Here is a 24450-nt window from a genome sequence, read left to right as displayed (position 1 = left end):
AACTCACGGAGGTTCTGAGACCCATTGGCTGCCGTCACCTGGTTCAGCCAGTCAAAACCATTCCTGGGATATGGCTGCTGTCACATGCTGACAGCTTCTAGGAACCACTTTGATCATTATTGACCATGTGGATTGGGTCATTTTTAGGCAAGGGAAGGAGGGAGTGTGAAAGACTGTCTGGCCCAATGCTAGGCAGGAGCACTCCATACTGCAACATTTTCTTGCAGGTTCCCTTTTTGAATCATCCAAGTACACAACCTTTTGCCACATTTTGGGAACTACTCTGAACTGGCAATGGCATGCCCTGTATCTGTGGTCTGCTAGCGGTGCATTCACACCCATGAAATTGAATTCACACTGGAAAGGGAACAATTCAGAGTGCCAGCTAATAAACCATCTCAGAACGCGCCTATATTAGATGCGATGTTTCATGTGGCTCCACATAATGGTGCCTCTCATCTCTCTTATATGTGAGGGTGTTTCTTTTTCTTACAGATTTCAGCCAAACAGCTTTGAAGCGCATCCCTCTAGAGGACTAAAACGGGAGCTCATTTCTTTTAGTGTGTCAGTAGTTTTATTTTATTTTTACACAGGGGAGAAAAATATGTTCAACAATTTTACTGCTCCTTCCAAAGCTAGCTTAAAAAGTAGATTAGTAGTGCAGTGTAATATTTTTTGCAATGTGGGTTTACTGCAGTTACAAAAGCAATATTGCACTCTTTCCTTTCCTTTTTTACTCATTTCACAACATGACTGAGAAATTCAAATTTTAATGACATTGTTTATGAGCAAACCGGAGAGGCACATGAGACACAACAAACGCACATAACACTGTTACCAGAGATAAATCTGGTACCAGAGATCTGGAAGAGGAGAATAACAAAAGCTTGTCCCGGAGGCTGGTATAGTTTAAACTCTTCTCAGTAAAATCACACAAGTCTAGCTAGATATGCCAGGGGAGCCAACATTGTGATCCCCAGAAGTATTTAGACTACAGTTCCTATCAACCCAACTAGAAGCAATCAATGTGAAGCTCTCTAGTGTTCCCCAATCCAGTTGTTTTCAGACTACAATTCCCATCATCACTGACCACTGGCCCTGCTTACTAGGAATGATGGGAATTGTAGTCCAAAAACAGCTAGAGACCCAAGTTTGGGAAGCACTGGCTTTGATCATTAATGACCATGTGGATTGGGTCATTTTTAGCTTGTGTACCCCATGGTCCTCTCACCCACCACTGCCCCCACTCAGGTCCTGAGTTTGAGCCCCACATTGGTCAAAATATTCCTGTGTTGCAGGGGGTTGTACTAAATGACACTCAAGAGTCCTTTCCAACTCTACAGTGCTTGGGGCAGGGACTGGGAGTAAGCTGAGGGAAGGGGGCTGTGGGCTGGTTCTCCCAGCTCCCGATCCCTGTCGCCTCGCTCTCCCCATAGCTGCTCTCAGTAACACTCAGTGAAGCAGCTTTACTTTTGCAGTTAGGAAAAGTACATATAGCGTCTCCGCTTATCGCAACAAAGGTGAAAGGCTGCCACCTCGCATCTTTGGAAGCGGTGCTTTGAAATCCCTCACATCCTGAACTCCTTTGGTCTGAAGGAGTCCGTTTCCCGCTTAGGATAAGAAATGGTTCTGAGGAACAGACCCTTACCAAGCACCCTACATCCGACTACATGGCAGCTGCAGGCCCACACAATACACTTAAAGCACATTCCAAGCACAGGACTCCTTCACCCCAAAGAATTCTGGGAAGTGTAGCTTGCTAAGGTTGTTGGGAACTGTAGCTCTGTAGCAGACAGTCCTATCCTATGCCACACCAGATGCATGCCTACTATGGTAGCTATAGGAACCTTTCCTCCCCAATAAAATGTTTTAGTAACTTTTTAGCATTCTTCCACAGAACGCCTCCTGTCCTTACAGACCAATCCTTTCGCCCCATCTGTTTTGTCACGCAGTTGTCACATAGGCTTTGTATAAATATATTTTAAACAACTGTGCACACCCATCTGATATCCCTGAATTGGTTCGGAGAGCATCTGCACTGCATCATTGACAGTATGCCTTTGAATAGCAGTGGCTGGGTATCGCAAGTGACTAGTGCTATCGCTAGTCAAGCCCTGCTTCGGGGCTTCCCACAGATTTATGGCTGGTCGATATGAGAGCAGGGTGTTGCAACGAATGAGCCTTTGGTCTGATCCAGAAGGACTTGTAATCTGGTGAACTGGGTTCGCTTCCCCACTCCTCCACATGCAGCTGCTGGGTGACCTTGGGCCAGTCACACTTCTCTGAAGTCTCTCAGCCTCACTCACCTCACAGGGTGTTTGTTGTGGGGGAAGAAGGGAAAGGAGAATGTTAGCCGCTTTGAGACTCCTTAGGGTAGTGATAAAGTGGGATATCAAATCCAAACTCTTTTTCTTCTTCTGCACTTATGAGCTCATGGCTGCTTTGCGCTAGAAAACTGCTCTTGTGTGTGGTCTGCAGCTATTCTTCTGAGAGAATAATTTCACTGGCATGAAAACAGAATCGCTGCAATTTTAATTTTCATACAATAGAAGCTACTATAAGCAGGCTTCTGCTGCCAGACGCCCTGATTGGATCATGGTTTCCAGATTATGTAAAAAGACACAAACATGATGTGTGTTTGTGACAGCCGCACTTCACACATGTTGCAGGTAACATTGCTTCCCATGACAGCTGTACACAGAGGGGCAGCTGGGTCCTGTGCAGAATTACTTAGGGTGTGTTCACATGGCTCCCTTACAAGTGCAGTGAAATTGTTTTCCTGGCATGTTTCACGGCTCCTTCCCTCCCTAGCTGTTCATGTCAGCGCAGCTTCATTCATTTCTGTTTGTATTCACACCAGTGGGCACTGGTAACATGGCTGGCATCCGTCTGTCTCGGGAGACAATGGAAGAGTGTTCCTTCATGGGTGGAGACAAACCATTGGCGAGTTACAGCACACTGCTGTGGCTGTACAGACCGATACAGGAAAGACATATTTTGTTGCATCTGGAGCAAAGGAAGGCGTCCAGTTATTCCTTTGCAGGTGTACCTTGGCGTTTCTTCTCTTCACCTTTTGCAAAGGTGTTCACATATGGCTCAAGACGAATTAGGAGCAGCTTAAGGACTCCGATTGGTGTGAAACCAGTTTGAGAAACAACGAATCAAAGCAATAGGCTTTTGTAACAAAGCACAGGGCACATATGCATAACAGGGATTTAAAAACACAGCACTGGAAACACGGCGAGTGCGCAATGAACAGGGAACACAGCCTGCGATGTAAATCCAACTGTATTTAATTACGTGCCCTTTTCTAAAATAATTTTTATATTGGCAAAAAAGCGCAAAGGATAGGTTTCTAAAAACGGCATGACTGGAAGGATAATACTGAAGATGCATTGAGGTGTACAGGTACATCATCCTAAGCATACCTGATACATGACAGCCATACAATGGGAGGGGGAAACAACTTCTGATAAAAGATGGAGGGGTCATGCTAAGGAAATGCTCTTAAGAAGCATGGGATGAGCATAGCTCAGTCGGTACAGCATGAAACTCATAATCTCAGGGTTGTGGGTCTGGGCCCCATGGTGAGCAAAACGGGGGTTGGTCTAGATAACCCATCATGGTTCCTTCAAACTCTGCACTTCTAAGCTTCTGTGATTCTAAATATGTATAACCAATGAACAAGCAAATCAAGGTGAAACCAGGATGAATCCCCATTGTCTTAGATCCCCCTGCCCAGCAAGCAAATCAGACCAAATGTTCAGTAAAGGCCAGACATGGTCTAACCTCCAGCTAAGTTCCACGTGAACAAATCAGGACACATGCCCAATAAAAGTGTCGTCTGGAGGAGCTTGAAGACTTCTTTGATGATGTCGTGATGCCCCATAAAATGTAAGTGAACAAAGCATAGCAATTCCACACAAAACAGGTCATAGGTGGAGGCAGCCCCAGGTGAGCTGAATCCATAGGATGTAGTGAGGCTTAGTAAACTTGCAAAGGCACATGAGAGGTAGTGCATAGGACTGCACTACACTTGCATTTCTTAACCCATTTTTAAAACCAATTCAAGCTCTTGTATTCATCAATTCAAAAATAAAGTGTAGAAATGGGTGGGGTAAAAAGAAGCACCATATTTTAACATAGTGACCAGCATCTTGCTTTACAGAGGGCAGTCCTATATTTGAAGGGCTGTCCAGTCTGGTTAAAAGATAAAGGACCCTCAGTTTAGACAACAGAGGCCATCAATAGTCAGCACCGACCTGGACTAAAACTGAGCAGGTGTACAGCACACCTGACCGCAGCGAAACTGCAGTGTGAAATGTATTGTATTTCTTGTTAAACCGCAGCCATGATTTCTAAATTCTATCTACATCAGCTAACGCAAATGTTGCACAAACCTGGGTCATCTTCTATCCTCCTTTTTTTGGAGATGCGTTTCCTTTACCTTTTTTGTTGGCTTTGCCTTACAGGGTCACCCTCTGCCTTTTGGCAGTCTGTGCGTGCCATAGGATCAGACTCCTAGAGACCAAGGTCCCCTCCAATAAAATACTGGAAACCCCACCTCTCCACATTTTATTCACGTAGGCACTCCCGGTGCGTGCGGAGCGGGGGGCTTCCATTCATTCACGCCCATCCATACCGCAAGCCAGAATCCAGCCGCGGCTCTCCAATAAAGCGCGTCCCTACACAAAGCTCCCTCGTTTCGCTGCCGCCGAAAACCTTGGAGCGCCACTGGAACCTGCGTTGGAACCGCGGGCATCTCCCACTGTCTGCGCTGGGCGGAGCTCGGCGCACGCAGCGCCGGCCCTTTCCCTGCCCATAGATGGAGGCGAAGGGGCGGAGACAGCTCCCGCCCGCCCGCCGCCCGGCGCGCTTTAAAGGCTCGGCGGCTGCGATCCGGAGCAGAGGCTGGAGCCGGGAGCCTGGTTCGCCGTCCTTCCTCCCCTCGCCTCCAGCTACCCTCTGGAAAGGTCGCCTCGCCTCCGCCGCCGCCGCTAGCTGCGCCCCTCCGGATTCGTCTTCGCCTCGCCGGGCGCAGGAGGAAGGGGAGCCTATCCCCATGCGGCTGTCGATCATGTCTCACAACTACCTTTTAGCTCCCATCCAGGAGTGCCCCTCCGACTACCTGGTCAAGGACGTGAAGCTGGCTGTGCTGGGAACGGGGAGCGTGGGGAAAAGCGGTAAGCGCCAAGGTCACCGCCGTGTCCGCGGAGGGGCTGCTGCAAAGCGGGATGGAGCCGAAGCGGGGCGGGCGGGCGCGTGTTTTGAATGCGAAATGTCCCGTGTGCCCCACCCTTGTAATCATAGAATTGTAGAGGTGGAAGGGACCCCAAGAGTCATGGAGTCGAACCCCCTGCAATGCAGGAATCTCAGTTCCTGGTCAGTGTGGCCACTCTGGAGCTAGATGCATCCTTGGTTTGATGTGCCTATAAGGCAGCTGCCAGATGCTGGTGGACTAACTCTCTCTCCCCACCCCGCACCCCGATGCCCTCCAGATTTTGTGAGCTACAGCCCCCTTCATCCCTGACCATTAGCCGTGCTGATGGGAGTTGCAGTTCACAACATCTGCATTGGCTGCCCTTGTGCAGGCAGTAGTAAGCAGTGGGGGCAGGGCAGTGGGGGGGGCAGGGTGAGCCGCCCACGGGGGTGCCGTGGCAATCCACCCAGGGGGGTGGGGTGGTGAGCTGCCCATGGAGTTTGCCTCACGGGTACAAGCCCCACACTGCTGTTTTGGGCAGTGCAGCGCCCATCACTCCCAGGAGAGACGCATAGCTTGGGTGTGCTGCAGGCCCTTACCCTGTGGTAAGTGCCGTCCCCCGTGGTGTGCCATTTTGTCACCCCCTCAGGGATGAAACCCGGGGCGGACCGCTCCCCCCTCCCCCCCCCGGTAAGCGGGAAGGATAATTTTCCTGGCTTGTTGCAAGACAGCCACCTCTGTTCCCAAAGCCATCCACATTTCAGCCCTCTTGTCTCCCAGAATGAATGAATGAGTGAATGAATGGCTTCTGGGGGAATGCTCTCCTGAAGCGACGGAGGCATGTACGTGCAGATCTTCTCCTGACACAAAGAAGCTGCGAACATATTCAGGGAAGAGAGTTGCTTTCGAAGCAGACTCTACACGCCTGTTGCGTTATAGGCGGGAGATGCCTGCGCTGGCAAGCAGGCGTCGTAGCTAAGGAGACCACACTCCTTTTGCTGAATGCTTTGTGCGGCTGCTTGTAGCAGGACATCATCGCAGCCCCCACCTTTTTTTGCAAATGCTATTTTTATCAAAGGGATGTGTGTCGTTTGATGCGTCTTCCTTTGCCACCTGTCACCGCTAGTAACCCAACAACTCTCGTTTTTTTCCAGCTATGATTGTACGCTACCTAACCAGGAGGTTCATTGGAGACTATGAACCCAACACAGGTGAGCCTCTTTCTTTCATAGAATCTCTCTGTGAATCTGGGTCTGGTGCTTGTGGGGACCATGCACATATAGCCTTGTTTTGCTCCTCTGGAATGGTTCCGTTCCAGGAAAGTCTGGGAAATGGATCTGTTTATGCTTCCCATAACACCATCCAGCCCTTCTCCTGTGCTTCTGAGGACAGGGAAGAAGCAGTGTTGTGGTTTTCTTTTTTAATATAACCTTATAATTTTGCAGACCCTAGGTCTAGTGCGGTGAGACTGAGTCTAAGACTAGAACTGGAGAGATCCAGTTTCTGATTTCAACTCTGCCATGAAGCTTCCTGGATGACCTTAGGCAAATGACTATTTGTCAGCCTAGCCTCCCTCGCAGGGTTCTTGTGAGGATAAAATGAGGAAGAGGAATGAAGCACCTTGAGCTCATTGGAGGGCGAGAGATATAATAAATAAACACTAACAAATGAATAGAATCACACCTTTCCGCCAAAGAGCCCAGGAAAGTGTATGTTAGTTTTTATCTTCACAGCATCATAAAAAGGTAAATTAGGCTGAGAAAATGTGAATGACTCTTGGTCAGCCAGTGAGGCGCCTGGCTAAGCCTCCCCAATTCTCTGACCACACCGGTTCCTTTTATTTACACTGCACCCCCATGGAGAAAGAATGCGTTTAGCATCAGTTCCCCTACTTCCTTATAATATACCTCCTACCTCCAAATAAAGTGCAACAGTTTTTAAATGAGCTTCCATTTTTCTTTCTCCAGGCAATCTCTACTCAAGGCTCGTTCACGTTGAAGGTGACCAGATTTTCTTGCAAATCCAAGACACCCCAGGATGTATTGAGGTACGGAAACAATCATAAATATGTCCGTTCTGTTGGCCTTTTGAGGTTTGATTCATTCCATCAGTAGATATGAATGTTGCTGGGAAAATTCCCATTGATAGGAGTAGGCTGCTATCTTTCACATTCATTGATGCAATCTGCACATTAATGCAAATGGCATTCTGTGACTGAAGTTCAATGGTTAAAGGGTTGGAGGAAACAAATGGAAAAGATTTGCTGCATAGAATGTGGAATTGCTCGGCAATTGTCTGTGACCACAATCAGCAAGGAACTTGTAGGCATTTCAGAAGACCCACTGTATTTTCAAGAGGGCTTAATTCAAGCCAGCATTTTTCAGCAGTTGTAAAGTATCTCCTTTGCATGCAGAAGATCCCAGGTTCAATTCCTGGCATCTCCAGGTACTGCTGCCAGTCAGTGTAGACAGTACTAAGCTAGATTCACCAATAGTCTGACCGCATAAGGCAGCTTCCTATTATTGCAGTCTAAGAAATGATGCTCTCGTAGGCTGCTTAGAAAGTGGTGTGACTTATGCTACGTTTCATGCAGAAACTAAAAGTTCTTTGAAGCTCTTTGTTTCTGCATTATACAGTAGAGTCGCACATCTTGCTAGTTGGGGGTCAAAAGCCACCATGGATGAAGACCTACACATTGCCTTTGGCAATCCCTTCTAGATTCAGATGCAAAAGCATCAGTGGTCAAGCTGGTATCTGATGAGTTTCTAAAGCTATTGCACACAGCCATTGCACACGTGAGAAGCACACATGGCACAGTTAACATGCGCCAGTGTCATGTACCCTTTGTGAGCTTGTGAACTGGCTATTGGCTAAGACAGCCTCCCCCAACCTGGTGCCCTCCAGACACTTTGGACTACAATTCCCACCCGCCTCGACCGTTGACCACGCTGGCTGAGGCTGATGGTATTTGTAGTCCAAAACATCTGGCAGACATCAAGTTGGGAACAGCTGTGCCAGCAACAGATTTCTCTTTCCAAAGCAACCAGCCCGTCTTGAAGCAAACCTCTTCTTATTTGGAAAGGCATTTGATATAGTTGCTGTTGAAAAGTTTCCCACTTGTATCTCATTTATTTAAGTCTATGTGCCCTTTTTCTTTCCAGGTGCAAGAAGATGTTGCACAGATGTTAGATTCACTCTCCAGGTGCCTGAAGTGGGCAGACGGTGTTGTTTTAGTCTATTCCATTACAGACTACCGTAGTTACCAGTCCATCCGTCCCCTTTATCAACACATCCGGAAGATCCGTCCAGACTCTAAAGTCCCTGTTGTCATCGTAGGCAACAAAGGCGACTTGGCTCACTCCAGACAGGTGGCGGCCAGCGATGGCCTGCAGCTGGCCAATGAACTGGGCAGTGTGTTTCTAGAAATCTCCACCAGCGATAGCTGCCAAGGTGTATGTGATGTATTTCAGTATCTTTGTAAAGAAGTGAGTAAGTTGCACAGCTGTGGCAGCGGAGACAAAAGGCGGTCGTCCCTCATTTCTCGACCCAAATCACCTAACATGCAAGATCTCAAGCGACGTTTCAAACAGGCTTTATCGTACAAAGTCAAGTGAGCACCAACCTTGACGTCAGCCCCTGCTGAACAGACTGTTTTATAAAACATACATTTATAAGAATAATTTATTTTTGTACTGATTCTGTTTGTTCGTGCATTTGCAAGTATGCAGCTTCCTTGCATTACTTTTGTATTAATTGACTCTGCAACCCCACAACTGAGTGCTGGATTGCAACAGAATGAAACTGTGAAAGAGACAGTGCCAATATGCATATCCCTCTGTTTGATAGTGACCTGCTCTTTAAACTTAGGGCAAGCAAAGTTTGAAAGTATTTGGATTTCACGTTTGTCGAACTTTGTTAGTCTGAACTTGGCTTAAATGAGAGTATTTCCATTTTACCAGATGGTGGCTAGGGTTGCTCTTCGAGCCTATTCAAATACACATTTAAATCCCCCCCTTAAAAAAAAAAGAACTTACAGACTGGTGTTTCATTCTGTATGTAAACACAGGGAAAGAATTACAACTGATTTTGTAAAATGCTGCGAGGATCTGAGTTATACAATTGCAAAATAAAACTATTTAAATAAAATAATTAAATATCACTTTTTTTATGTGTGGACCCCTCCCCTTCATTTTCCAGAAACCCTTGTTATATTAGCATATTGAAATCAGGCCGGATATAGGCCAAGCTGCATAGAACTATGTAACTAATTCCACTAGCCAAATGAAGGTAATTTAAATTCTTGAATAGCAGTCTCTAATACCGTCTAGGTATTAGAATCTACGGGAGCGGGTGGTGCTGTGGTCTAAACCACTGAGCCTCTTGGGCTTGCTGATCAGACGGTCAGCGGTTTGAATCCGTGAGCTCCCGTTGCTCTGTCCCAGCTCCTGTCAACCTCACAGTTTGAAAACACACCAGTGCAAGTAGATAAATAGGTACCACTGTAGTGGGAAGGTAAACAGTGTTTCTATGTGCTCTGGTTTCTGTCATGGTGTATGTTGCACCAGAAGCGGTTTAGTCATGCTAACCACATGACCCGGAAAGCTGTCTGTGGACAAACGCCAGCTCTCTCAGCTTGAAAGCAAAATGAGCGCCACAACCCCATAGTCGCCTTTGACTGGACTTAACTGCCCAGGGGTCCTTTACCTTTACCTTACCTAATACTGTGTGGTAAACTGCTTCTGAAAAGTCCTTTCAACACTGGTTCACAAGATGACTGAAAGCGCCTGCTGTTCAAAGGGGAACACATGGCAGAAATCCATCTGGGCATGCCAAAAGCAACTTTCTAGATGCCAGGCTTAAGCTACTATCCCTAGGCATACCTGCTTGAGACTAAGCCCAGGAGGACTTCATAGTAAGCATGCACAATGAGTCACTGACCTATGATGCACATTGTAAGTAGGTAACTCATCTCTTTGGCCTTCAGAGTTTGCTGCTCAGTCTTGACTGCATTTTGATTCATACTATTCTTGACTGCATTTTGATTCATACTGTCAGAGACTGCCTCTAGGTCCCGGCTCACAAAGGACCAACGCTAGCCGGTAGAACGGTATAAAGTCTTTATTGAAGTATAGTTTCCATTTCCAAATCTTAGCGTGCGTCTCTACGTCTATTCCCTAGATCGGCGAAGTCCCATCTGAATCTCCGCCTCCTGTACACCAGTTCAAGACCCTAGCCTTGCTCCACCTTTTGCGTCTCTCCTTTCGCCTCTGGGTCCTACCACCCCCCGGGGTTCCTTCCTTCCTGGATGCCTCGGATGCGGACCCTTCGGATTCCTCCCCCTCCCTTCGGCGGGCTTTAGGACCTGGCTCCCTTTCCGGGCTGCTCATTGCGCCTCCCTCTGTTACATTTGAACTTGGCGCGCGCGCGCTGTCTCCGACCCTCCTCTCTACCGTTTCCTCGCTCTCCGACGCAGGCGTGGCTGCTGCCGGAGAGCTGCCTGTCGCTGGTGCCTGGAACTCCTCCCCCCTGCTGCTCTCTGGTGGCGTAGCTGGTCCGGATTTCCAGCTGCTGCTCTCCGGTGGGGTAGCTGGTCCGGATCTCCAGCTGCTGCTCTCTGAATCCCCTCTGGTCCCTCCTTCCTGAGGTGCCCCTCTTGGCAACCCCCCAGCTCTGCCCACGGGAGCCCCTTTCTGTGAATCCTCCGATTCGCTGGAGAGACTTAGGGACCTTGGTCGGCTCTCGTCGCTAACTTCTCCCTCCGATTCCTCTCCATCCGTCCCTTCTGCTCCTGAACCCCTGACATCCATCCCCCCCTCGAAGCCCCCCCTTCCCCCCTCCCCTCCTTCCGGTGTGGGTTCTGGGTGCTCCGTCGTGGCTGGGGTGAGTGCCGGATACAGTTCTTCCCCCGTGTCGTACATCACATCGGGCAGGTCTGGCTCGTCCTCCGTGCGCTCGTCGACGTCGATCTCCTCTGCTTCCATCTCCCTGCCTTCGTGTTCAAATCCCACGTCCTCCCCCAACACGTCCATGTCCATCTCTCCCCCGTTCCCCTCTGAGGGTGATGCCTGCCAGGGACCCCCCAGCCACTTCCTGCGCCACTGCTCCTCTGGTTGAGTATCCCACCAATAGGAGCGGTCTGAGGCAGAACCCGAGGTTGAACCCTCCGGAGAGCGTATGTGTGGTGCCGTCTCCTCGTCCGAGTCGAACCCCTGGAACGTGCTGCCTGAAAGTGTGGGTGTGAAGAGCCAGTCGTCGAAATACTCGGCTGGCATGGGCCTGTGTGGGAAAATGGCATGGAACTCTTCCTTGAGAAGGGGCTCGTCCAAGGCATAGCCCGGCACCCAACTGTTGGCGCTGGCCGGGGTATCCTCTCTGGCAAGAAGGTATTCTACTCCCTCTTCCCCCCATCTCGAGTCTAAAATCTCTGTGGCTTCGTTGATGCGCTCCCCTCTTGGCGACCCCCCTTCCCTGGGTCCTTCTCTGGGCGGATCTGGTGCTGTGCCTGGCTCCTGAAATCTATGCGGTGCTTTGTAGGGCGTGAGCACCGATCTATGGAACACCGGATGCATTCTGGAACCCTCCGGAAGCGCTAACCGGAAGGCCACTGGATTGACCTGTGCCTGGACTTGGTAAGGCCCTAGCTGCTTATGCCCTAGCTTCTTCTTGGCCAACGATTTGGTCGGCACTGCTTGCGCTGCTAACCAGACCCAATCTCCCACCTGTATGTCTTCCCCTACTCTCCTGTGTCTGTCAGCCTGCAGTTTGTATGCGTGCTTGGCCAGTTCCAACTGCCTCCTAAGCTGTTCGTGGACTTCCTGCAACTCTGACGCTAAGTCTTCCGCTGCCTGCGGCTCCCCCTCCCCCACGCTCTCTAAACCTGGGAAGGTTCTGGGATGCCTCCCGTTGTTGGCGAAGAACGGCGTCACCCCCGTCGACACGTGCTTCGTATTGTTGTAAGCGAACTCTGCGAGGGGCAGGTAGTCCACCCACGTGTTAGGCTGCTGATTGGCGTAGCATCTCAGGTACTGCTGCATGATGGCGTTGACCCTCTCCGCTTGTCCGTTGGTCTGCGGGTGTCTCGCCGACGCTAGATTGATCTTGACGTTCAGGATGCCCATCAACTTTTGCCAGAAGTTCGAGATGAACTGCCGCCCCCGGTCGGATAGAATAGATCGTGGCAGACCGTGGACCTTAAACACGTGGTCTATGAACAGCCTGGCGGTCTGTTCTGCCGTGGCCACCTTCGCACACGGGATGAAGTGTGCCATCTTGGTAAACATGTCCACCACCACAAGCACTGCCGTCTTTCCCCTCGAACTGGGCAGATCCGTGACAAAGTCCAGGGCCACCCGTTCCCACGGCTCAGACGGCGTCTGCAACGGTTCCAGCAATCCCGCCGGCGGTTTGTGCACTGACTTGGCTCTTTGGCAGGTGTCGCATCTCGAGACGTAATCCGCTACTTCCCCCCGCATCTTGGGCCACCAAAAGTCTCTGGTCACTAGTTCTACAGTCTTTTCTCTGCCAAAGTGCCCGGCAGTGGGGGCGTCGTGTAGCTGCTGCAGCACCCTCGCGCGGAGGTCATTCCCCGGCACGTAGAGTGCTCCCTTGCGGATGAGCAACCCGTCTCTGATCTGGAACTCGTCGTCCTTCACCGTGCCCTTGTGCACCTCCTCCATCTTGGCTTGCGCGAAGGGGTCCTCCTGCAACGCTCGACGTACGGCGTCCAGATCCACGGTCGCCGAAGCGCAAGCCCACGCTTCCGGTGCGAAAATGTGCTTGGCTGCCGACGGTGCCTCCTCCTCGAGGTATTGCGGCTTTCTGGACAAGGCATCCGCCATGATGTTGTTGTCACCCGGGATGTACTCTATCCTGAAGTCGAAGTCCGCGAAGAACTCTGCCCATCTAATGTGCCTCTGATTCAGGAACCTCGCCGTGCGCCAGTACTCTAGATTCTTGTGGTCCGTGCGGACCTGCACTGTGTGTCTGGCTCCGATAAGGAAGTGCCGCCACGCCTTGAACGCTGCATGGATGGCTAGCAACTCCCTGTCCCAGATGGTGTAATTCTGCTCCGACTTGCTGAGCTTCCTTGAGTAGAAGGCGCACGGCCTCCAGTCCCCCTGCTGGTCTTGTTGCAACAGTACAGCTCCCACGGCTCTGTCTGAGGCGTCTGTCTCCACCCTCATTGGTCTGCTGGGATTCACATGCAGCAGCTGCTCCTCGGACGCGAAGAGACGCTTGAGTTTCTGAAAGGACTGCTCCGCTTCCTCCGTCCAGAGAAACTTCTTCTTCTTGGAGCTGAGCGTGTCGGTGATGGCCGCCGTTTGCATAGCGAACCCCTTGATGAACTTGCGATAAAAGTTGGCAAAGCCGACAAACCGCTGGACTTCCTTCCGATTGCGCGGGCTTTTCCAGTCCAATACTGAGCGAACCTTGGCGCTGTCCATGGCGAGCCCCTTGTCCGACAGTTTATAGCCCAGGAAATCCACCTCCGTCACGTCGAACTGGCACTTCTCCAGCTTGGCGTACAGCCTGTGCTCCTTTAGTCTCTGCAGAACTTCCCTGACATCCCTCTCGTGCGCCTCTCGCGACTCAGAAAATATCAGGATGTCGTCCAGGAAGCATACGCACTTCTTGTAAAGGAGTCCCGCCAACACGTGATGCATAAAGGCTTGAAAACAGTGAGAGCCATTTTGTAATCCGAAGGGCATAACTCTGTATTCGTAGGTGCCCAGTGGTGTGAACATGGCCGTCTTCCACTCGTCGCCCTCCCGCACACGAATCAGGTTGTACGCGCCTCGCAGATCCAACTTGGTGAAAACGCGTCCTTTCCTTACCGTCGCGAGCAGGTCGTCTATTTTGGGCATGGGGAAGGACGAGGGCTTGGTTTTCGAGTTCAAAATTCGAAAGTCCACTACAAGCCTCTTCTGGGGCGTGTCTCGCTTCTTCACAAAGAATACTGGGCTGCCCCCTACAGCTTTCGACTCCCGGATGAACCCGCGCTTCAAATTGTGGTCTATGAACTCCCTAAGTTCCTGCAGTTCATCCTCAGACATGGAATACAGTTTCCCTGTTGGCAGCGTCGCCCCCGGCAGGAGATCAATCTTGCAGTCATAGGGTCTGTGGGGGGGTAGCTTGTCCGCTTCCTTCTCGCAGAACACCTCCAAAAATTCAGAATACTTGAGAGGTACTGCTTGCAGCGTGCCCAAATGTAACTGTGGGTCATCCTCCTCCCCTTCTGGTCTAGGCAGAATGCAGTGTTCCGCACAGTAGGAGGAGCCAAAAGTCAGTTGGCGTTGGTACCATGCCAATGCTGGGCTGTGCCTGTGTAGCCAACTCATTCCCAGAACTACTGGCGTGTCCGACAATTGGGTGACGTTGAAGCTGATTACTTCTCGGTGATTCCCAATTTGCATCACCATAGGTGGTGTCTGCTGTACCACCTGCCCCCCTAGCAGTTCCCTGCCATCCACTGTGACAACGTTCAGGGGCAGTGTGGCTGGCAGTAGCGCTATGTTGTGTTGTTGAAGGAATTCCAGTGCGATAAAGTCCGCATTACTGCCAGAGTCAATCGTAATCGGCACTTCTAAAGTGAGACCACTGGGCAGCTGGAGCGATGCGGTGAGCTGCACCACTGGTTTGGGCGGGAGGGGATCCGTGGGCTTCAAAATCTCTGGGGACTTCTTTACTGACTCGCCTGGCTGGCCCCCAGTGCTTCTGTTTCCAGCCAGACTCCTTCGTTTCCCTGCTGTGGTTCACTTTGCTGAGTTGCTCCCATTACTGTCATTGAAGCTGCAGTGTGCTTGTGGAGCCTCTGGGGACACTCTTTCGCCATGTGCTTAGGACTTTCACAGATGTAACACTTCCTGTTCCCTCTAGGCTGCTTTGTTTTGACTGCTCCCGGTGTTAAGGCTCTGGTGGCTGATTGAGCTCTAGCACCGCCGATCTCCATTGGCTCCTCCCCCCCTGCTTGCGGAGGCGTTGATTGCGCACGCGCGACATCCCTGGGCAAGAGGGAGGGCGCTCTGGCTGGTGTGCGTCCCCAACGCCCTTCTTCTCTGTCCCATGGGCGGTCCTCCAGCCTCACCCCCACTGCGAGCGATCTGTCCACCACTTCCTGGGTGCTTTTGGGTCTCTCCCCCCGCGCTATCTCATCCTTGATTTGGGGGTTCAATCCTTCCCAATAAAGATCTCTAACGGGGGGGGAATCCTTGTCCCACCCCAAGGCATTGACCAATGCAAAAAAGCGGGAGTGATACTGCCTCACGCTGGCTTTCCCTTGTCTCAGCCCAAATATGTCCTTACGGGCAATGTCAATGTCTATTTTCGATAGAAAGCAAGAATCCATCGCTTTAATGAATGCAGCTGAACTCTGGAGCGCTGGGTCCATATCTCTCCACAGATTGCGCAGACATGCTTTCGCGTCTCCATGCAAATGAGACAAGATAAACCCCACTTTTTCCTGCTCATCTCTAAACTCTTTTTCCAGCAGTTTCAGCGCAAACTGCACGTCTGCTCGGAAATTGGGGTACTGCTGTAAATTCCCATCGAAGTGAGATACAATGCTGCCTCCTCTCCTACCCAACCCGATCCCCTCGGATCTGGACCCCGTTTGTGCCTGCTTAGTAAGCACGTCCAACCTGGCTTGGAGATCTCTGCATGCAGCAGCCGCTTCATCCTCTCTTTTCCTGGAGGCGAGTATCTCTGCGCTGAGCTGCGTTACCGCTTCTTGCAGGGAAGCAATTTGCTCTTCAGTAGACATGTCGCTTGACTCTTGTGAGCTCCCAAGGCACCAGTCCTCTTTCCTCCCTGCTTCGCTCCCCACACGCCGCTTGAGTCAAAGAGAACTGATGAAAACTTTGTGAGATGGGACTTACTGTCAGAGACTGCCTCTAGGTCCCGGCTCACAAAGGACCAACGCTAGCCGGTAGAACGGTATAAAGTCTTTATTGAAGTATAGTTTCCATTTCCAAATCTTAGCGTGCGTCTCTACGTCTATTCCCTAGATCGGCGAAGTCCCATCTGAATCTCCGCCTCCTGTACACCAGTTCAAGACCCTAGCCTTGCTCCACCTTTTGCGTCTCTCCTTTCGCCTCTGGGTCCTACCACCCCCCGGGGTTCCTTCCTTCCTGGATGCCTCGGATGCGGACCCTTCGGATTCCTCCCCCTCCCTTCGGCGGGCTTTAGGACCTGGCTCCCTTTCCGGGCTGCTCATTGCGCCTCCCTCTGTTACATTTGAACTTGGCGCGCGCGCGCTGTCTCCGACCCTCCTCTCTACCGTTTCCTCGCTCTCCGACGCAGGCGTGGCTGCTGCCGGAGAGCTGCCTGTCGCTGGTGCCTGGAACTCCTCCCCCCTGCTGCTCTCTGGTGGCGTAGCTGGTCCGGATTTCCAGCTGCTGCTCTCCGGTGGGGTAGCTGGTCCGGATCTCCAGCTGCTGCTCTCTGAATCCCCTCTGGTCCCTCCTTCCTGAGGTGCCCCTCTTGGCAACCCCCCAGCTCTGCCCACGGGAGCCCCTTTCTGTGAATCCTCCGATTCGCTGGAGAGACTTAGGGACCTTGGTCGGCTCTCGTCGCTAACTTCTCCCTCCGATTCCTCTCCATCCGTCCCTTCTGCTCCTGAACCCCTGACACATACTATTGCTAATACTGGAGTATTCTTACAGTAATTGAGATTTACCCGATTTCTATTTGTGGATTGTGCAAAATCACTGCAATTCATCAACAACATCTTGTTTGGTATATTTCTAATGATACCATCTTCCGTGGAATTATCCATCCTTTATAACATAGGCCCCAACTATATTGAGACTGCAGACTCTAGAAGCATTTGGAATTGTAAATCCCATTAAACTCATAGGAATTCTGAGGAGTCATCCAAAGGATTTGCATCATAAGTCATCTTAATATTCCTACTTTGATTTCACAGCAGTACATGTGGCTTCATGGAAGATGCTGCATCAAGTCCCTTGCTGGGAGCTTTTGAACAGAGCTTTAGAGAAAAGTAATATGTAAACAGTGAATATCATAATAGTGAATATCATAATACAGTGAATATCATAATACAGAACTGAATATCATAATACAGTAGCCTCATTAGGTGTAAGCAGTGTAATCTCTCTCAGCCTAGCTTTTTGTTCTGATTCCAATAGGATTAACTCTCTTAAATGCGAGCCCAATGGTCCAACAGAGTAGCCTTTTATTTTGAAACAAGAATTCAGTGCCCTAGCTTATCTCCAGCCCATTATATTTTCAACATAAAAGAATAATGATGGTTGGCTTGCCATTATCAGATTTTCCCCTGCCTTTTAATAGCTGTGTGGAAGTCAAATCAAGAGAGAAGCCAGAGGCGGATTTAGGGCAGTGTGGCTGGTTCCGCAGCAATACAGGGTTGCAGATGCTTTGGGACTACAACTCCCATTATCCCTGACCATTATTGACCACCCTGGCCAGGTCTTATGTATGGGAAGGGTTTTAATGGATAGGAGAGGGCATATTGATGGCAATTTACCCCTCCTGGCGCCGCATGTCTGGGTTAAACAGAGTTTCAAAATCCCATCAATAGCTGCAAAATTCAAAGCATAGGAATTAGGCCGTAAAACTTCGTTTTGAGCAAGTCCAGCGATGAAGTAAGCCGGCTTTCCCTTTCTTACCCTGCTTAACAAAGAACCAGGCAACAACTTGTAAAGTAAGTTCAAAAATAAGATTTACTTACTTTATAATCATGCATTGGCTCACAGCAATGGTAACAGTAAGGACTATGTGGGCAAAATGCTTATATTTACAGTACAACCAGCTTCAGGCATGTGCCTGAAGAGAGAGAGAGGAACAGGAAGTACTGTATGCTCCATCTCCATGAGAGGAGGGGAAATGACATCACACAGAGCCCTCTCTACCAATTGGATTTCTATGGTCTGAGTAGTGGCCTGTCTTCAGTACAACTCTATGGACTTAGCCCCTTCTCATGCTAACTAGCAAGAATATGCATTTGTTAGGTTTGCCTGCTGATCTCCCACATTATGGGAGTTGGAGTCCCTATCCCTGCTAGTGAAAAGGGCTATAGCTCAGTAGTAGAGCAGCTGCTGCCCATGCAGAAAGTTCCAGGTTCAATTCTTGCCTTTTCTGGGTAGGGCTGGGAGACAGACCCCTGTCTAAAAGCTTCTGCCAATTACTGAATTAGATGGACCAATAGTCCTACTTGTTAGGATCATCCTACTTGCGTGTAGGACCCTGGTAGAGACACATGCCCGACTGGCATGTTCTCTCCCTCCTGGTCGGTCGGGAGCTTCCAAAGCTTTCTCCAGCCCGAGCATCACAGCGACTGATTACAAGAGGCATCAGCACACTTAGGATCCTGCAGAGTATTTGCAGTTTGCGTAACAGAACTCAGTAGCACAGCATTTTGGCTAATCTACTTTTATTTACATATAATACACTCGGGAGCATTCTGACTTAGCTCCTTCCTCTTTCTCATCAGACAGCAAAGAGAGAACAAAAGACAACAGTCCCACATCACGGAACACAGTAACAACAAAACATCCTGTCTCCGTCACTTCCCACTATGTGGAATGAAAACATACACTGTCATGTGATAGACAACAATCTCATGACTGCAAACACGGAGCAAGAATCCTAACACTAATTCAGTATATGGCAGCTTCCTATGTCCCCATGAAAGCTTTGAAGGGAGAGGAAAACGGCCAGCAGGGAGAATATTGCACTCCTCCATTCAACACTGCATCCTCCTAAGCTTATTTTCCCTAAAGGGAAAAACAAACAAGCCCCTGTCTGAGCAGTTACACAGATTTGCATGTAAAGTGTCTTCTGTCCTTTCTAACCTTTTCTACTTTAAAATCCATAAAGTATTTAGAAGCAATCTGAGAAGTATAAACATAGGGGTGGGATGCAATTGCAGCTGTAATCATGGGTTATGCTGCATGAAGAGAAAGCAACGGTTTCTCCTCCTCCCACGAGTCGCTGAAATTGCATTTATTATGGTGGCGTGAAAGACAGACGTGTTATTCTCCCTTTGGAAGGGAAGTTAATGGGATGTCTGCTTTACACTCAAGCAACCCCATTGCCCTGGTTTAACACACTCAACCGCACTTTCTGTATGGTTCATTCCAATTTAGAAATGAACTCTGTATTCAGGAGAGATGGGTGTGTGATTGCTTTGGGAAGCATAAGAAAAGTGGCAGATGGGAAAGCTGGAAAAGGTTAGAGAGAGAGGATATTCTTTCTGCAGCATGTGTGGGTATTTCTTTCGTCCTGGTCTTGCCTCTGGTCAGATGCAGTTTGTGAGTAGTCATGATGGTATAGGAACCTCCAATCCACAGTCATACCTCACGTTACGTCCGCTTCATGTTACGTTCTTTCAGGTTACGTCCTGCGGCGACACGGAAGTACTGGAAAGGGTTACTTCCGGGTTTTGCCGCTCACGCCTGCGCAGAAGTGCAAAATGACGTCACGCTCATGCGCAGAAGCAGTGAGTCGCAACCAGCGTGTGCGCAGACGTGCCACTGCGGGTTGCGCTCTTTTCATGTTGCAAACGGGCCTCTGGAACGGATCCCATTCGCAACCAGAGGTACCACTGTATCTGCTCACTAGAGACAAAATGTGTGGGAAATGTTCACTCTACAAGAAAGGCCCATTCCTTCAAACCACCTTCAGTTCTCTGAAATTATGGCCACATCCATACCATGGACTTAAAAGCAATCTTATACCGCTTTGCCAATGACTTCCCCTGAAAGAATACTAGGAACTGTAGTTTGTTAAGGGTGCTGAGACTTGCTAAAAGACTGCACGGAGCTACGTTTCCCAGTGCCTGTAACAAATTACAGTCCTCAGCAGGGGTGCCAACTTGAATAAAATATTGGGGAGGGGGCAGATAAACCCCACCCTGCATAATCGATCACATGACACAGTGCATGCAAAGCATTTGTTTTCTCATGAAAATTGAGATCATGCCTGCCTCTGGTTACAATTGAGGAACACCCCCCCCCAAAAAAAAAGTAATCCAGGAGGAGGTTGAAATTTCAGTCTGGCATGCCAACCACATTAGGATGCTGGCCAATCAGTGCTGGTTATAGAATCGTATAATTGTACAGCTGGAAGGAACCCTGAGGATCATCTAGTCCGACCCCCTGCAGTACAGGAATATCCCCATATGGGGATCGAACCTGCAAGCTAGTCATTATCAGCACCATTCTCTAACCACCTAAGCTATCTAGCTGAATGGTCATGTCAGCATCATCAGGCACCCATGCAAGCCTACATTTTAGCAGGGGCCTACTTTTGACCACCCTCCAGAACCCCTTGGCTTTCTTCCTCCTTGCCACTATTGCTGTCCATTGTCTTCAAGCATGCAAGCAGTGACAGGAGCAAGGAGGAACATCGGCTTGCCTTTCCATCCTTCCTGGGCCATGGTGCTGATTGGGCCCAGGAGGAAATGGCATGTGAATGGGCTATGGTGAAAAGCAACAAGGAGGTGGGTCCTCTCAAGGAAGGAGTTCTGAAGAGCACACCTTGCCAAAGAACCTCCCTTCCAAAATAATAATAATAATAATAATAATAATAATAATAATAATAATAATAATATCAACCCCACCTGGAATTAACACTGCATGAACACAATTTGAACTGCATAAATGAAGCACACGCCATGCACAGAGTGGCTACATATGAATGAATCCCCCCCCCAAGGCTGCTATCCTTAGTATATTCTATTGAAGCCAACTGGAACTTGCTTCCAAGGCAATGTGCGGAGGACTCAGCTATAAATCCTGCAGAGAGTCTGAGTGGCGGTTGTCATAGTGACAGATTCTACTAACCCAATGTGGTAGCCAATGTTCCGTTGTTAAAAAAATAAATTGTAAACTTTCTTTTCAGAAAACCCCAGTCATGTATGAGCATCATACCATTGCATTTGTTTAGCCCTCTGCAAAAGAATAAAAATAAAATTCTGATGACCAAGTTTCTGCCTGGTTCTATTCTCAAAAAAGTTGTATGGGGGGCTAATTCCACCCACCCTCTACATTGGGGTGAGGAAACATTTCTGGCTGGGGGGCCGGATTTTTATCTCTCCATCCCTGCAGAGCCAGTTTTAACAAATGGGCTGCCCCACACACTTCTCAGCGGCTGATGCTATAGTGATGTCAGATGCCACCGCTCTTTGAAGCCCTAATTCTCTGGACTTCGAAGCATGTTGCAGGCCTATTTGAAAACCCATTTACAAAACACCTCCGTGCTGCTCTTCAAACCTCCAGGTTAACATCTCCAAGCTGACTTACACCCATGTGAGATTCATGTGCGTTGCTGTTTTGCTTATGCAAGGGTTATGCCAGATACCTTTAAATGGTGCATCTGAATCTATTTCCATATTCGTTGCCCTTGGAGAACAATACTCCTGGAGATGACTGTACAGACAATGTGATTCAGCCTCGCGAAAGTATGTAATACTCTTCTGGAGGTAGCAGCTCAGGATGACACAGCGGTAACCATGGTGTGCGAATAAAGAAAAGTTTAGCTTAAATAAATAAATAAAATACTACTGTGCTATAGCCTCCTCATAAGTGAGTAATATCTGTAGTGATCTAAAAAAAAGAGAGAGAGAGAACGGCAGTAGCATTAAGAAAATTGCATTATTTCTTGATGATGAGAAATCTTTTTCTGTTATTTTACTTACCTATCATATTTGTACCCCATCTTCTCCCAAAGGGATTCAGGGTTTGTAAAAGGAGAGAGATGATATAATGCTCATGGTATCCATGATGCAGTGCAACCATGAATCTGGGGAAATCTGTGTGGGCTTCAGGGAATTCTTCAGATAGCTGGCCTAGAATTATTGGTGGATTCAGAAAACCCAACACCCAGGTTTTGCCAACCCCCTAACATTTATTAATTAACATTAAAAGGGACGCGGGTGGCACTGTAGTCTAAACCACTGAGCCTAGGACTTGCCGATCAGAAGGTTGGCGGTTCGAATCCCCGCGACGAGGTGAGCTCCCGTTGCTTGGTCCCAGCTCCTGCCAACCTAGCAGTTCGAAAGCACATCAAAGTGCAAGTAGATAAATAGGTACCGCTCCAGCGGGAAGGTAAACGGCGTTTCTGTGCACTGCTCTGGTTCGCCAGAAGTGGTGGCTTAGTCATGCTGGCCACATGACCTGGAAGCTGTATGCCTGCTCCCACGGCCAATTAGACCTAATGGTCAGGGGTCCCTTTACCTTTACCTTTTAACATTTATCACTAAGCACTCATAAAACGTCTTTCTGCGATGTTGAGTCCCTGATTATTGGCCATATGATATAAGGTCTGAATATAAGGTCTAGAAGATGACCCTGGAGGGCGATGGCTTGTATGAAGGCTGCAGTTCTCATCAGACGTGTTGAAGGAACTTCCATTAGCATTAGTAAGTGGAAACCGCACCATTCCCCTTTCGCATTCTAGCTGAACTTGCTGTCTAGTGGGAGTTTGTTCCAACAAGCTGGAACTGTTCTTTTCAAACCACTTGTCTCTCTCTCTCTCCATTAACAGAAATCAATCCCCTTTCCAATGAAACCCACAAATTGTTTCTGTCTTTATGACCTTGTTTGTGCGGCAACTGAATGTGCCAACAGCGCCTCCAGAAAAATGAGGGTTGGTTGTTGTTTTTTTGTTCAAGGCAAATGAAAGTCCTTTATGACTCCTACAGGCTTATAAAAACCAGACATCATTTCATCCGAAACCTTAGAGTGAAAACAATGATTGCTTATTTGGGGGCAACCGGGGGGGTGTCCCCCAGGGGACAAACCAGAAGATGCAATTCAAGATCCCATAGAACAGGAATGGAGATTTGTGATTTGTAGGAAAAGGCAATGGAGCCCAGCTGATGGTGGCTGGAGACAGAGCCCAAAGTGGGCAGAGCTGAGTTTGCAGCTCTTCAGGATTGCATAATAATAATAATAATAATAATAATAATAATAATAATAATAATAATATATTTATTATTTATACCCCGCCCATCTGGCTGAGTTTCCCCAGCCATTCTGGGCGGCTTCCAATCAAGTGTTAAAAACAATACAGCATTCAGTCCTTTTAGAGGTGCTTTCAGACTGTCACTTTTCTTGGGTGGAATTCAGTCCTCTACAGACTTCTGTTTTATTGTGCTTTCAGGATGTCAGGCAAAGTGAAGAGTCTGAAGCAAACCGCATTGCGTGTACCACACAACCTGACTTGCAGTGACCCTGCTGCATTCAGGTATGGTGGATGATGTCATCCCATTGCCAGGCTAGCATTTAGCTGCTAGTCTCAGGGCCCCTCCAGTCATCCCTTCCATCGTGCGATCATGATGATTTGTGTTCATGATGCTGCTGGAGAGCATCACACGTGATCCTGCGTTTGTGCCTGCAAATGTTTTGGGACAGCCATACTGCTTCATTTCCAATCCATGCAAATCCTTTAACTTCCCGCTAAAATCCCCCTACTTCTCAAGCCAGAAACATACTGGTTAATTTTTGTCCCACTTTTGATGTGCTACAGGCTCGCTGGACAGTGATGTGGTAGCACTGGGGAAGCATCACAGAATGAACAACAGAGCAGAATAAATCCACCCTAATGCACCATTATTGTGTCCACAGCACATTGTAGAGTTGCTCTTGGCATCTGTCTGTTTCAAGAGACAATGGAGTGTGTGTGAAGTCAAACTGGTGCATTTGCAGCACCCAAGTAACCTCCCCTGGGCTCAAGCCTGGGCAGTATGTATGGAGGTCCTGGGCTGCCCAGATGAAAAGATCCCCCTCTCAGCCTCACTGATGCAGTCAAAAGGAAAACAGAGCAATACATTTGGCACCAGCTTGGCTGTAAGAGTTGCCGGAAGGAGGCCTACAAGGCAAAACAAGTCTTAGGGATTCCACTCAGGATTTGTGTAAGGCTTCCTCCTTAGCTTTTTCTCCTCCTGAGGTGTCCTGCAAGGCAGCGGAGATTTAGGATCAGAGTTTTCCTTCTGCTAGATGGGCTCACTTCCCAGGTTGGCAAGCCCCATCTGACCCTCACTTCCCTCTGCAGCACATGCAGAAACCGCCTTCTTGACCATTGGACTCACTATTGGTCTCATCTGCTCCATCTGCCAGAGCCTGTCTTCACATGCAGGGAAGTCCCTAACTTAAGGTTACCAGATTTTTTTCAAAGAATCTGGGGACACTTTTTTTTTTTGAAAAGAGAAAAAAAAAGTTTTTTGTTTTTTTAAAAGAAGAGAAGTAATATCTTCCCCTCTGTGGTCT

The 24450-nt window shown here is 48.9% G+C and overlaps 1 protein-coding gene across 1 annotated transcript; it reads left to right on the top strand.

The window, feature by feature from the left end:
• Positions 1 to 4825: 4825 nt before the first annotated feature.
• Positions 4826 to 9346, top strand: RASL11A (RAS like family 11 member A; the record flags this gene model as incomplete). Its single annotated transcript, XM_083612604.1, has 4 exons — positions 4826 to 5183; positions 6355 to 6411; positions 7168 to 7247; positions 8362 to 9346. The coding sequence occupies 4 exons, from the start codon at positions 4826 to 4828 to the stop codon at positions 8812 to 8814; spliced, it is 948 nt and encodes a 315-aa protein (XP_083468730.1). The 3' UTR covers positions 8815 to 9346.
• Positions 9347 to 24450: the final 15104 nt, after the last annotated feature.

This window comes from Podarcis filfolensis, assembly GCF_964270895.1.
Source record: "Podarcis filfolensis genome assembly, chromosome: 4".
Taxonomy (NCBI): Eukaryota; Metazoa; Chordata; class Lepidosauria; order Squamata; family Lacertidae; genus Podarcis; species Podarcis filfolensis.
Note: the sequence above shows the minus strand (reverse complement) of the source record. Positions and strands in the feature narration are given on the sequence as shown.